Source organism: Prunus avium, chromosome 4, assembly GCF_965620075.1.
Source record: "Prunus avium chromosome 4, drPruAviu1.hap1.1, whole genome shotgun sequence".
Lineage (NCBI taxonomy): Eukaryota > Viridiplantae > Streptophyta > Magnoliopsida > Rosales > Rosaceae > Prunus > Prunus avium.
In genome coordinates, this window is record NC_142287.1 from 37,949,220 (window position 1) to 37,964,013 (window position 14,794).

General features: G+C 36.8%; 1 protein-coding gene across 1 annotated transcript; it reads left to right on the plus strand.

Moving 5' to 3' along the window:
- The first annotated feature begins 1,587 nt into the window (after nucleotides 1–1,587).
- Nucleotides 1,588–14,323, plus strand: LOC110768607 (binding protein). Its single transcript, XM_021972406.2, has 34 exons — nucleotides 1,588–1,929; nucleotides 3,281–3,484; nucleotides 3,596–3,777; nucleotides 4,331–4,457; nucleotides 4,576–4,794; nucleotides 5,068–5,284; nucleotides 5,364–5,509; nucleotides 5,602–5,747; nucleotides 6,345–6,494; nucleotides 6,617–6,665; nucleotides 6,747–6,938; nucleotides 7,169–7,351; nucleotides 7,636–7,790; nucleotides 7,872–7,998; nucleotides 8,103–8,252; nucleotides 8,346–8,405; nucleotides 8,621–8,763; nucleotides 8,870–8,987; nucleotides 9,128–9,262; nucleotides 9,350–9,546; nucleotides 9,764–9,920; nucleotides 10,035–10,181; nucleotides 10,607–10,687; nucleotides 10,797–11,231; nucleotides 11,306–11,452; nucleotides 11,561–11,668; nucleotides 11,791–11,870; nucleotides 12,074–12,125; nucleotides 12,223–12,309; nucleotides 12,426–12,463; nucleotides 12,594–12,656; nucleotides 12,747–12,889; nucleotides 13,135–13,550; nucleotides 13,657–14,323. Exons 1-34 carry the CDS (start codon nucleotides 1,837–1,839, stop codon nucleotides 13,705–13,707), a joined length of 4,998 nt encoding a protein of 1,665 aa, XP_021828098.2. The 5' UTR covers nucleotides 1,588–1,836; the 3' UTR covers nucleotides 13,708–14,323.
- Nucleotides 14,324–14,794: the final 471 nt, after the last annotated feature.

Consider the following 14,794-nt stretch of genomic DNA (forward strand, 5'->3'; position numbering starts at 1 on the left):
TTTTTTCAATTTGCAATCACATAAATAGATTGATTTGTCTTACCCAAATGTCTGATTTTCGATTGGTTGATTTTGATTCCTCATTAAACTTCTAATTCAATTTGTTGTGCTCATGCCCAAACTACATTATGTGCAATAGTGTCACATCAAATATATGCAAAAAGCTCATGAACCCCCAAATGCCTTCAAGTAGACATGTAAAATGTTTTTTTAGGTCTATTGACATGTAAAATAAAAAGATTGATCCATGATATGTGACAGAATTTGGTGAATACAAAGCAAGGGTATGGGAGTAACTTCGATAATTGTAGTTATTTATTTTTGTTTTTGAAAGTGGGTAAGTTTGGCAATTAATGATCATATGCAGGTATTTCATGTGCGAGTTATCCACGTTTGGATGAGCTGAGATTGAGGTATCAAAGTCTTTCACAACATGCATGTTTACGACGTTACCACTATTTTCCCCATTTGTTCTTACATTTGGTATTTTATAATTGCACCCATAACAGAAAGACTTCTCTCTTCGTGACACAAACACAACGGCATAATTTGTAATGAAGAATCTTTTATATTAATTTATGCAAACACTTCCCTTTGTATTTTTTTTATTTAGTTTGTGTCACGTAATTCAATTCATACATTGTTGGCACTAAAACTGAATAGATAGAGATAAGTGCAACTTACAAGTGATGTGGACGATCTAGCAGATCGATTGAGGGTTAGATGCAGATTCTTCCTGTTCTCAGACGCTGATCCTGAATAGAAGGAAGTCGAGACTCATAAGGTCTATGGAACCGGTGTGGAACCAGCCTAAGACCTTCCGATGCCAAAGTAAGTTTGTTTTCTGAGAGCTTTTGTTGTTGACAATATATTAGTATAAGAGTCAAGCTAAAAAGTCTTACCCCTGTATTGTAGTGAAGGGACCTATTTATAGAGGGCATTTTGTATGCTCTTGGTACTTAATTTCGATGTGGGACTCGTGGGAGGGCCCTATGAGGTTGACACGAGTCCCTAGATATTTCGAGCGGGTGCTTCGAGGTTGATTCTGCAGAATCGGTAGGGGATACCGATTGTAGACTATGTTAGGCCTGTAGCGACCTTTTGCTGCTTTGAGACAATATCATCTGTTGGCGATGCTGATTGTTCGGAGCCTTGGGCACTTGGGGAGTTTAAGTGATCCACGTGTCAATGGATGAGTGGAGGATCAAATATTGTACAAACATACATAAATTTATATATTTAATGTGTTAAAAAAATTTATGTATTATTTCATGCTCTAAGGGGACCATCAGTGACAAGTAGTCATTACTAGTATTATTTCATGCTTTTACTTCTCCCATGCAATAGTATATATTTTATTTATTATACAGCAATAGACAGTATAAAGAAACTACTCAAATCTACAGAGACTGTAATACAATTTTAAAACTTTAAAATAAAATCTAGATTTATTTTGAATGTGATCCACGAGGACATGAAGGAGAAATAACTAAAATATAGGGGCAGGAAAGGAAAAGTCCCATATATAGAAATGGAGTTCGGACTCGTGATCTAAATATAATCTAAACAGCTTATGAAGTCAGCATTTTCTTGAAATTTCACTTACATTTGCAGTTCATTTCGCGTTGTTGTTCGAAAAGCCCAACCCCCCTGAGACTTGAGAGAGAGAGAGAGAGATAGAGAGAGACAAACAGACTCAGGCACTCAGTGACTCAGCCAGATAAAAAAAAGAGAAGAAAAACTCCCCTCTTCCTTCACAACTTTGAATCTCGCCCTTATCGACTCCATGAGAGAGGTCTTGCTGCCCTGAAACGACAGCGTTTGCTCCCCGAAGAAATGGCCCAAAACCTTGAGCAGCAGCTCAAGGAGGTGGGATCGAAGCTCGAAACCCCTCATTCCTCCAAAGACGCTCTCGTGAAGCTCCTAAAGGTTTGCATTCCTCTAATTTCTTAGTTTCTATAGGCAATTTGTCTGTCTCGTTCGAAGTTAATTTGCAAAGCTCTTGGTTTCGGGGAATTTGACGCTCTCTAACGTTAGTTATTTTAGTTATTTTCTGTTTGGTTGCTAGGAACCAGTGAAAGGAAGCGAAATTAAGCATTAGAAATTTCTTTTTCTAATTTATTTTCTGTAACGTATACTATTTCTCTTTGCTAATTTCTTTTTCGAAACTGAAATTCTCGGCTACAGCAAGTAATCTAACTAGTTGAATTAGGGTTTTCTTAGGGGATTAAACAGAGGGTAATCTTGAGACGTCACATTAAACTTCCTTTTTTATGGCAAGAAACATAACAAATTAACTTCCTTTTAAATTCCTTTTGGTTGAAAAATTTCAGGGCAATTTCGTTGATTTATGTTATTCATTCACTAATGCTATGTGGCTGTAGTGTCGAGTTATGTCTGAAAGCTGCACTTGTTGGTTAGATGCCAATGAAGTGAGTGGAAGAAATGAAATCGGGTTCTGAGTCTCTAGTGTTAACATGATATTGTTTACAGGATCGATATTGTTGTAAAACATATTGCTTTTACCCGTAGTTTAAGGATATGTATAGTTCACTTGTATTTTACAGGAAGATGGTTCATTCTTGCTAACTGTCTCCCAATGTACCACCTACCAGTACTAATGTGGAAGAAAAATTTACCCAATCTATGTGATAAATATGTTGGTGATCTAAAAGTAGATAGAAGTGTTTGGTCATATTGGAAACTTGAGGGTGGTGTTGCACTTAAAGAGGATCTTGATAGGTTTGTTCTGAAGTCTTATAGTTGCAGTGGTGTACTGGTGCTTGGGTGTTAAGTTGGTGATCCAATTGGAGTGATGTTTGAAGTGCTAAATAATGCTAAATAAACACAGTATGTTCGATTATGTCAGTCCTTGGAAATTTCATCCCTTGTTTGTGTAGGGTTCTTTTAATTTACTCAATTATTTTTTTATATAGCTGGTGGCCTGGTAGTGGAAAATAATTATAGAATCTTCCTTCCCAATTGCAAATGACTATTAGAATTATGGAAATTTCTCTGTTGTTTTATTTTCATTTGGGACTATTAGAATAAATCCTTATGATATTATCTTTCTCGTTCATCATTTGCCTCACCAATAAATGCGTGCTACGTGGAATTTTTTACTTTTAAAAGACACTCTAAACATTCTTCTAATCATCAGTAGGCTATAGAGGATAATTATTCTGTAATGTGGATGCTTATACTTGTGAGACTGTTGACTTTCCATGTAAAGTTAGGTTTAATTAATGAATACTTGCTATTATTTTCTTCCAACTTGCAGCAAGCTGCATCATGTCTTTCTGAGCTGGACCAATCGCCTCCAGCATCTACATTGGAGTCAATGCAGCCTTTCCTTAATGCAATTGTCAAGCCAGAACTGTTGAAGCATCAAGATAGAGACGTCAAGCTTCTAGTTGCAACGTGTATTTGTGAGATAACACGGATTACTGCACCTGAAGCTCCTTATAGTGATGAAGTGCTAAAGGTGCATTATCAAAGTCAGCTGGTTAAATGATATACTGCACTTTCATTTTGTGAATGCGTTTTGGAATTTCACTTCCACGATCTCACCTGATTGTTCCGTACATCTTTGCAGGATATATTTCATTTGATTGTGGGCACTTTTAGTGGATTGAAAGATACAAGTGGTCCATCATTTGGTAGGAGAGTTGTCATTTTGGAGACTCTTGCGAAATATAGGTCATGTGTTGTAATGTTGGACCTTGAATGTGATGATCTGGTGAATGAAATGTTCAGTACATTTTTTGCTGTTGCCAGGTTTGTTTTGTTTCTTTGAAATATTTGTTCATGAGTTTGAGGAATGTCATGTTTTCGTAGTCTTATCATATCCTCCAAAACGTGGGATTCTCTCTAAGGTGGTCATTGTTGTTCCCACTCTGTTTCATGAATCAATTACTTTGATTAAGTTACTTGGATCTTTCTCATCTATATATGTTACTTTATATTTCCAAGATAATGTCTGTAGATCAGTCTGATAAGGGCATCAACACCAATCTTGATTAGTTTCAAAAATAGCTTTCCTATACAAGATAGAACGAAAGATGCAATACTTTAAACAAGATAACATATAATACAGAAAATGTGAGTCCTTCAAAAAGAAGTCAACATATTATACAGCTAAACTGTATGACGAATTATTTATTTTTATTATTCAAAGAGGGTGTGGGAGGGGGGGATGTTGTGTGTTCACTGGCTGTTAGAATGTATATTTTTGTTTTCTTTCTAAATGTTTATTTCTTAGAATTTAAACTGAAGTAAGAGTTTCAGCTCCAATTTAAAAACTAATGTTTTGAAATTGTCACATATGCAGAGATGATCACCAAGAAACTGTTCTATCATCGATGCAAACAATTATGATTGTTCTCTTAGAAGAGAGCGAGGATTTGCGAGAGGATCTTTTACTTGTTGTATTGTCTATATTAGGTCGGAATAGAAGTGTAAGAATCTCTTCTCTATTTTCTGGTGTATGGAATTAATTTTGTCGTTTTTGGTCAAGTTACATGTATTTTTACTGCTACAATTTTTTTGACTGACCTCGTAAAATTCAAATACTAGGATATTACTGTGGCTGCTAGGAGGCTTGCCATGAAAGTTATAGAACACTGTGCAGGAAAGCTTGAATCTGGCATTAAACAGTTCCTTATATCATCAATGTCAGGAGACAACAAGTCGGTGAATCATCAGATTGATTACCATGAAGTGATCTATGATGTATATTGTTGTGCTCCCCAAATCTTGTCAGGAGTCGTCCCTTACCTAACTGGAGAGCTACTGGTAAATACTAATCCAATGTCTTATATTTCACCTCCTCCCCTATACATGTATGGTACTTAACTATTTGAGTTTTGTAACTGGGTTCTTTATGCTAAAACGATCCTATTAGTCTAAGTGAGTAACTTGATGTCATTAGCAACAGATGATTTAGGTGTTTTTCTTCTTCTTCAAAAGTTAATATTCTCCAGGAACTTGATCTTATTTCATACTGTAGGCATGGATATTTCTAAGTTTGATGAATAAATTCTGAGTTACAATTTTCAACATCTGCAGACTGATCAGCTAGACACTCGTTTGAAAGCGGTTAGTTTAGTTGGAGATCTATTTTCTCTGTCCGGATCTACCATCTCTGAAGCATTTCAGCCAATCTTTTCAGAGTTCTTGAAGAGGTTGACTGATAGAGTTGTGGAGGTTCGCATGTTGGTCCTCCAACATGTCAAGAGCTGTATGCTGTCAAATCCTTTCAGAGCTGAAGCTCCCGAAATAATTTGTAAGTGCAATGGATTATATTTACAAAATTTGTACATATCTTACACCTGCTGATTTTGATTTGGGTTAACATTTTCTAGCTGCCCTCTGTGACCGGCTGTTGGACTTTGAAGAAAAAGTACGGAAGCAAGTTGTTGCTGTAATTTATGATGTGGCTTGTCATGCCCTTAACTCTATTCCACTGGAAACTATAAAACTTGTTGCAGAGCGCCTTCGAGACAAATCTGTATATACACTTGTCCTTTTTATCTTTGTTTGTGCCCATTTTGTTTTTGCTCCATTTTTATTCATAATATTCTGTTTTCCCCTCCAAATCAGTTACTTGTTAAAAAGTATACCATGGAGAGGCTAGCTGAGATATACAGGGTTTATTGTGCAAAGTGCTCTGATGGTTCAATCCTTTCCAGTGAATTTGATTGGATTCCTGGGAAGATTCTGAGATGTTTTTATGACAAAGATTTCAGGTAAGCCCTTGAGGGTTTTCATATATATTTTTAAATTTTTTTTAAAACGCAAACAGATAGGTTTGCATGATCCACAATATGAACATCAAGTAAGAAGAAGCCTCAGAAGTTTGTGCCATTTGGAATGTTAGGAACAAAGTAATGGTTGATCTTAATGGATATCCCATTCACCCCACTTGTGCAATCTTCTTTGTTAATAAGATGTGCTTCTTATAAAAAGATTCTGACTCACCCTATGACTTTTTCGTCATATGATTGATTTGTGGATCAACTTAACTATTTCTTAGGTTGATGATTTTGTATATATATATAAATAACCAAGGTTCCTGGATTGGCACTTGACATAGGTTAAACTCTAAGATGCATGGGTAGTATATCATGTTAATTGTTGAGATTCAGGTTTTGTCAACTGCAAGAGCAGCAACTCAGATTATTTGCATTGAATGATCTTGTTTGTATGATGAGCAGCACATCAGATGATTTGTTGTCTATTGGTAGCTTTAAAAGTATTCTATCCTCTGAGGGTTTTCCCACCTTCTGCGTACTTCATGAGTCTGAATTTTGAGCATTTAACTTTTAAACACTTAAATTTTGCAGATCAGATACAATTGAAAATGTTCTCTGTGAGTCCCTGTTCCCAACCAATTTTTCAGTCAAAGATAAAGTTAAACATTGGGTGAGGGTCTTCTCAGGATTTGATAAAGTTGAGGTAAAGGCTCTTGAGAAAATACTGGAGCAGAAGCAAAGGTGTGTTGTTAATGCTTGGATTTGATGCCAGGCTATGAATTTCGATAATCCTCTCAACTCTTCGATATTGGTATTTGATGAACTGTGTACTGAGTTTCAGGGAATTTCTTCTTGGATTGCAGGTTACAACAAGAGATGCAGAAGTATCTGGCACTTAGGCAGATGCATCAGGTTAGCAAATGTTCAGAGATAGTAACTGTGAAATGTCATATGATAACCCAGGCAAAGTGATTGGTTCTTGTCCAAATGCAGGACGGTGATGCTCCTGAGATCCAAAAAAAAATTATTTTTTGTTTCCGTATAATGTCACGCTTGTTTGCTGACCCTGCAAAGGCTGAAGAGAATTTTCAGTTTCTTGATCAATTGAAAGATGTTAACATCTGGAAGATTTTAACGAATCTTGTTGATCCAAACACTAGCTTCCAGCAAGCTTGTACTTTACGGGTAAGGAATAACTCACCGACCGATACAATAATTCCATATATTTTTAATTTGGAATACTGAAGAGCGAACTATCAAATGCAAATTCCGGTCTTTAAACTCAAAGCCTAGTATGAGATATGATCTTCTGAACCCAACTTGCCCTCTTGTTCCTGATTTATAAGAAGACATGGATATTGCATGTTGAGGTTGTAATTTAAAATGGTATTTGTGCAACCTTTCCTGATTTGCAGGATGATTTGCTTAAGATTCTGGGTGAAAAACACCGGCTGTATGATTTTCTTAGCACGCTCTCTGTGAAATGTTCATATCTACTTTTCAACAAGGAGCACGTGAAGGAAATTCTTCTGGAGGTTGCTGTACATAAATCTACTTCAGATATGAAATATAAGATATCTTGCATGAATATTTTGGTGGTAATGACACAAAATTCTTACTTTCTCTTTTCTAGATAGATCTGTAAAATGTTTGCTCTCATTACTTTCTCAACAACAACTATGTTCCATATGCATCTATGCTTTTGCTTTCTAGTATTTATGTGTTATGCCAGAGTCAAAATAGGCTCTTACAATATTATCTTGTGTGGCCTCATATATGATAGTTAGCAAGAATTTGCAGTTTTATTCCCCCAAAATTTTAGCCAATGTTATTTGAGTATTGTCAAGTCTACGTTCCTAATTCTCCTTTGATGTATTTCCAGATTCTTGCACGCTTTAGTCCATTACTACTCAGTGGGACAGAAGAAGAACTGGTAAATCTGCTTAAAGATGATGATGAAACTATAAAAGAAGGGGTCTTGAATGTTTTAGCAAAGGCTGGTGGTACCATCCGGGAACATCTTGCAGTGTCATCAAGGTTCGACTATTATAATTTTGTAACTTTTAGATTATTCGCCTTGTATATATTGCTCATTGTTGCCCTAATTTTCTATTGCAGTTCCATAGACCTTATATTGGAGAGGCTGTGTTTGGAGGGCAGTCGAAGACAGGCAAAGTATGCTGTACATGCCCTTGCAGCGATAACAAAGGATGATGGACTTAAATCGCTTTCTGTTTTATACAAGGTTTAAGATTATAATGAATTTATGCATCACAAGTAGATCCCCTTAATTTGTACAATTTCATGATAGTTTTAGGAGTTAGGAAGTTGATGTTTCTCAATTTGCAGAGGCTTGTGGATATGCTGGAGGAGAAGACACATTTGCCTGCTGTGCTACAATCGCTGGGGTGTATAGCTCAGACTGCAATGCCAGTTTTTGAAACAAGAGAGAAAGAAATTGAAGAGTTTATAATAGAAAAGATTCTAAAATGTGATAATGTATGCCTTTCAAACTCACTGCAACTGCACTTTGTGATATATTTTTGATTTCATGACAGGATGACAATTTGTTTTCGTGCATATACTTTTCAGAAATCAGGTGATAGTAAAAATGCGTCGTGGGATGACAAAAGCGAGCTTTGTTTGCTAAAGGTTGGTCAATTTGGAGAGATGTTTGTTTTTGTTTACCATATGGAATAATCTGGGTTTATTTTATTTTATTTTTCAGTTTCGATCCTTCCCAAGGAATTAAAAAGAATGTTTATGCAAATTTCCCAGGATTTAATTGTGTAATCTAGTGATACTGTTGATGTATTTTCGCCAAATTCCTTATACATTGGATTGTACTTTCTTTTTTTGAACTGTAGATATATGGGATAAAGACATTAGTGAAAAGCTACTTGCCTGTCAAAGATGCTCATGTTCGCCCTGGGCCTGGCATTGATGGTCTGCTGGAAATCTTAAGAAACACACTTTCTTGTGGAGAAATATCAAAAGACATAGAATCAAGGTAATATCAAAACTGTCATTTTTCACTTCTGGTTGATCAATCTACCTCAGTTTGTTGCTTGTAATTTGAGGCGTCAAATTTCATTTGAAGTTTTTGTGATGTACAGTTCAGTTGACAAGGCCCATTTGAGGCTTGCTTCAGCAAAGGCAGTTCTTCACCTGTCAAAGCACTGGAATCATAAAATACCAGTCGATGTCTTCCACTTAACCTTGAAGACTTCAGAGGTGGAGACCTTTCATTTTAAGATTTTCTGTATTACATGCTGTAATTTTGTTTTTCCTAATACAGGTTCTTAATTAATAGTCATATTCAGCTAGATGTCAAATTTCATCTTTATTAATTTGTTCTTTTTCTGGTCTTCTAGATTAGTTTCCCTCAAGCTAGGAAACTATTCCTGAACAAAGTTCATCAATACATAAAGGACCGGCTTTTAGATGCAAAATATGCTTGTGCATTCTTTTTTAACATATTTGGATCAAAGTCAGCGGAGTTCCAAGAGGTATCCATACTTGGCTTGATTCATTCAAAGTTATCCATGTTTAAGTGCGTTTATTGGCTGAATTTTGGATTTTGGCTGAAATGGCAGGAGAAACAGAATCTAGCTGACATTATTCAAATGTATCACCAAACAAAGGCACGGCATCTCTCTATGCAATCTGATGCCAATTCCTTGACTGCTTATCCGGAGTACATCCTCCCATACTTGATTCATGCCCTTGCTCATCATTCTTGCCCTAATATTGATGAATGCAAGGATGTCAAAGCATTTGAAGTGATATACCGGTATTATATTGTCTTAGTTGGATATGTAGATCCTGTTTCATGTGAAATAGCATTCTTTCTAATTGCTGGAAGTGAAATATGTTTTGGTGCTTGACTGATTGAGAAAAGCAAAGGATTATCTTTTAACCCCAGAGTTTGTAGTTATTAATACTCTCTTGGCATTTATTATATTGGTAATGCTCGTCCTCACTGAGTTGTTGTTTTCTGTATTTTTCAGGCAATTGCACTTAATTCTGTCTATGTTGGTGCATAGAGATGAAGATGTCAAGTCAGAATCTATTAGCAACATTGAAAAGGAGGACATTTCTGCTATAATCTCTATCTTTCAAAGTATTAAGTGCTCTGAAGATATATGCGATTCAGCAAAGTCAAAGGTTGAAATTTTTCTTGTTCATAGTGTTTTTTTATTCAGTTTTTCTGAGTATATTCAATAATTGACGACTCCTCCCATTTTCAAGCTTACATATGTAATATTTTCAAATTTCCAGAATTCACATGCTATTTGTGACCTTGGGCTATCAATTACCAAGCGCTTATCCCCAAAGGAGAATGATTTACAAGGACTGCCTGCATCTGTTCCTCTGCCTTCTATGCTGTACAAACCATATGAAAAGAAAGAAGGAGATGACTCTATGGTAAGGGATCTCTTCTTGTTGTTCTCTTGCTGGATAAGACATGTAATGACCAAGAGCTGGCTCCTTGATTATGTGCTGGGCGTGGGGTTACAGGTTCAGGACAATTGAGTGATTAAATCCACATAGACTTGGAGTTATTGAATTTACAAGAGTTGAGAACTCAAAACAATATGACTTTGAAAAAAGAACTGAAAACAATGACTTAAGGAAAAAAAAAACCTTCAAAATAATAGAAACTCAGGCTATATCATTTTATAGAAGGAATCACTTCCATGATATGCGAATGACCCAGACTGTCTAATTCCTTGTGGCTAAACTACTCGTGTTAAGCTACATTAAGTTATTTTCTTTTACATATTTGGATATTTCGGGCCATATTCTCAGTTTTCTGTGATATCTATTAATATAATGTATGTGTTTGATAGGCCAGTGAAGGGCAAACGTGGTTGGCTGATGACAATGTGCTGGCTCACTTTGAAGCTCTTAAGTTAGAGACTAGTGAAACGGTATATTATACTGCTGAAGGACACTAACACTCTCTTGAAATATGCTGTGATATTTGGTGCATCATTGTTCTTCTTAGTAACTTGTGCGATGCTTCTTTCATCATAACAGGGGTTTTCAGAAATTGCAGATGATGAGCTTTTGAAAGATGGTGAAAGAGATGGAAGTGAGGTGCCTTTAGGAAAAATTATTAAACGCATAAAATCTCAGAATTCCAAGGCTAAAAAGGTGAAAAAGAACAAGGCTTCATCAGCTGATGCAGAGAATGCTGAAAATAGTGTTGATATCTTGAAAATGGTCAGGGATATAAATTTGGATAATTTGGAAAAACCTACTAAATTTGAGTCAAGCAATGGTCATGAAAATTCTCCAAAAAAGAATTTAATGGATCTAAAGTACCAAAAGGGTAACAAAAGAAAAGCTAGTGATGAAACATCTGTCTCAGTACCTAAACGGAGGAGGTCGTCATCCACTCACAGTGCTTCCAGATCAGCAAGAAGTACTTTAAAGTCTCCTTTAAGTGCTTCAAGGGACGATCCACATAATGTAAGAATTTTTACCATTCCATTGACATGAATTCTAAGATTCATCCCAACTCAAAAGATGAAATTTATATGCAGAGAAAATTGGTTCAAAACACCGAGTCAGATTTGTTGGTATCATGCATCCGGAAGAATGCTACCTCCTCATCACAACGTAAAGGCAGAGCCTCTGACCACGGTCATAATGATGAGGCAAATGAAGTTGGAGAAGCCAGTGACCGTGAAGTGAGCAATCCTACTATTCAACCTTTTTTTTCTCTCTCAAAATTACGTTCCCTCATGGTTCCGTTAGCTGTAACATTTTGGCGTACTTATGTTCTACCTCTATTGCAGGAGCCTAATGTGCTGGAGGCTGACAAGGATGACCCAAATAGTGACTTCAAGTTTCCCACAGGACCCATCAAGAAGAGGAAAAGAAAAAGTATTCCTGTTTTGGCAAAGGTAAGTTGATTGACACCTTCTCAACCAACATTACATTGGGGATCTCGTTAAAACTGGCACATTTTCCTTTATGGTATAATTAGTTTGTCATTTCTGAATGCATTTTTCTTTTCTATCCCTAGTGCAAATTCAAGGAAGGTGGAAAAGATGTTGAAGACTTGATTGGTTGCAGAATAAAAGTTTGGTGGCCAATGGATAAGAAGTGAGTTCTCTAATAGAATAATATGCAGATAAGAATTACAGAAGGAAGCTCTTCCTTTTGTTCTTTATTATATCCAAAAAGCTTTTCCGTTCATTTTTAAGTTTGGTATTATATTAGCGACCGCATCAATATGATTATTAGCTTTTTTACATAATGGAGCACTAGAATACTTCTTTGGCTTATTTTACTGGCAAAATCTGCAGATTTTATGAAGGAACAGTGAAGTCTTATGATACGTTAAAGAGGAAGCATGTGGTAAGCTGCACCTTCTTTCCCTTATTATCTCTTGGATATATAGATTACTTGTAAATGTGCATTACAAATAGTTTTCACTCTTGATGTCATATGGAAGATACTATATGAGGATGGAGATGTAGAAGTACTTCGCTTAGAAAAGGAACGGTGGGAGCTCATTGACAAAGGTCGCAAGCCCACAAAGGTGTGAAAAGTATATATCAGAATTCTGTTCTCTAGCTGATCGTTCTACTTACATTTCCAGTAACGCAATGAGTCATGACATAATCCTGACACATTACACATGTTCCCCATTTACAGAAGTTTCATTCGTCAAAGAAATCCCCTTCAAAAGAAGTGTAAGTATTTGTTCTTCAAAGTGATTGGCAAATGTTTCTCAAATGGTAGTCTTTGTTGGGCTTTAATGGGATAGGGGCGTGTATGTTTATGGTATGCTATCTTAATTTTCTTCTCTGTCATTTGTTACAGGTCACCTGTTCAAAAAAGTAAAGGCATAGGTGGTTCACGTCAGAACAAGAAATCAATTAAAGCGTGAGTGAATATTCCATCCCTGGCTCATTTATATGATACTTTTATTTTCACTTGTAATAAAAATTGTAAACTTGATTGGTCATTTTCTAGAGTTAAAGGGAGAAGAACGCCGAATAAGAACTTGGACAAGGGCGTATCAAAGAGGAATCATTGGGGAAGTAGGGACAAAGAGGATTCTGATGTGTCGAATGTTGAGCCTGCCCTTACATCTAAAGTTGATGAAATGAACTCGGGTAAGGTTTCTCTTAAGTTTGCAACTTGATATACATATGTTATGCCAATCTATAATGGGACAACCTTCTTGCTAAAGGTTGAGATAAACCTGTAAGAATTCTTACACGTTTTTTGAATGCATCGATTCAATGTTTTGTTTGCAAATCTTTTACACAAGGCCAATGCGTGTAAGTTTTCCAGCTAGCATCAACTATGAAGAATTTTTTTTTCTTGGCTTGTTAATAATCAATTTGTTCTTTTGCAGATACTTCAGAAGGAGAGGATGCTGAAAAAGTGGATGAAAATGTGACAGATGAGGGGGAATCTGACAAGGAAGTGAAGCCAGTTTCCAAAAGAAAACGATTGGAAGATGCAGAAGAAAGTCCACATCACACTGAGGAATCCGATGAAGAGAATCCTGATTCTGAAGGGAGGCCTGCTGAAGATATACTGCAAGATGCTCAAAATGGCAATGAGGAGGAACATCATTCAGAAGAGAAACAAGCAGATGAACTCAGCAGAGGCTCAAGAGAGGCTAATGAGGAAGATCCGTCAGATTCTGAAGGGAATCAAGAAAAAGATGACAGTGCTGGTAGTCCCATAAAACAGGAGAAACCCCATGTAGAGCCTTCAAGTCCTGATGATGCTGGGGATCCTGAAATTTCTGATGATGAGCCTCTTGTACTTGCCTCCAGCCTTGCTTTTACGTACCCTAAACAAAAAAGTTGTGTTAGTGGTGTTTTGAGCTTAGTTGGTTTTAATTGTCTTTTTTCTCCTCTGGATGCAGAGCAAGTGGACGGATCGAGTAGTGAAGAGGGGTTCAAGGCGAGCACGATGAGTGGTCTAATCAACTTTTACCATTTAGCTTTGCTTGGCTGTGGGCGGGGGCTGCAGATCCTAGTGCAATCAGGTGGCGTTTACAGTTTGGTGTGGAAAGCAGAGGAAAAAGAAGAATGGGAAAAGGCTAATAAATGTAATGAGCTGCAGTTGGGTTGGGCGTGAGGTTGGATTGTAGATTGTAAAAATAACAGTGTAGGCATGCATATATAGCTTCCCACTCTAGCTCTAGGTAAAACAAGGTGTTAGTGCGTGTAACATTGTTGGGGCATATCATTCGACTCTATAGTATACTCTAATATACTAGTGGTAGTGGTAGTGGTAGTGGTAGTGGTAGTGGTAGCTGAGCTGATGATAGATTTTGACATATGATTGCATCTTCTATTCTACTCTCCTCTCCTCTCCTCCACCGCCACGATTTGTGCTTTAATGGGGTGCCACCACATGTACAGTTATACGTGGGAGGGATGACATGACACTGATAATCACGTTATTTTTGTTTGAATCCTTCCTAACCTAAACCCTTCACTTAGGGTAACTTTCTCATTCTTCGGTTTACATGTAATTTCCTCCATGTTAACCTATGCTGAATGCTGATCGGTTTGGTTTTTCTTTCTTGCCTTGGGGAACTCTGGATAATCTCGTGTTTGCCCTTGCAAAATGTGTTCCAAGAATGAAAAATGGATTATAGGACTAAGGGCTTTAGGGTGGGTAAAACAAGCTCAGATATTGGTCATAGTCCTCATACTTGGGCTGGGTCAGCCGGCCAGCCGAGGGCAAGAGAGTTGACTGTGTCCAAGCCAATGGATTTGCTTGACAGCTTCTGAGACTAATAAGATAAGATTACATTGAAATTTGAAAGTCCATGTCCAGCTTTTGGGTCAAAGTATTCTATTCTATTTTAGTAAGACTAGTAAGACCAATAACCTTCATAACTTAATCCCAAAAGTAATCATTTTACTTTCTTTTTTTTCATCTTTTCTGGTGCACGTGCAATTGTGGATCGTTCACATGGAAATCTCCGTTGATTGGGCAGGCACCCAAGAAAAAATTAAGTTTACATTTACCCACTCACCGACCATGTGCAG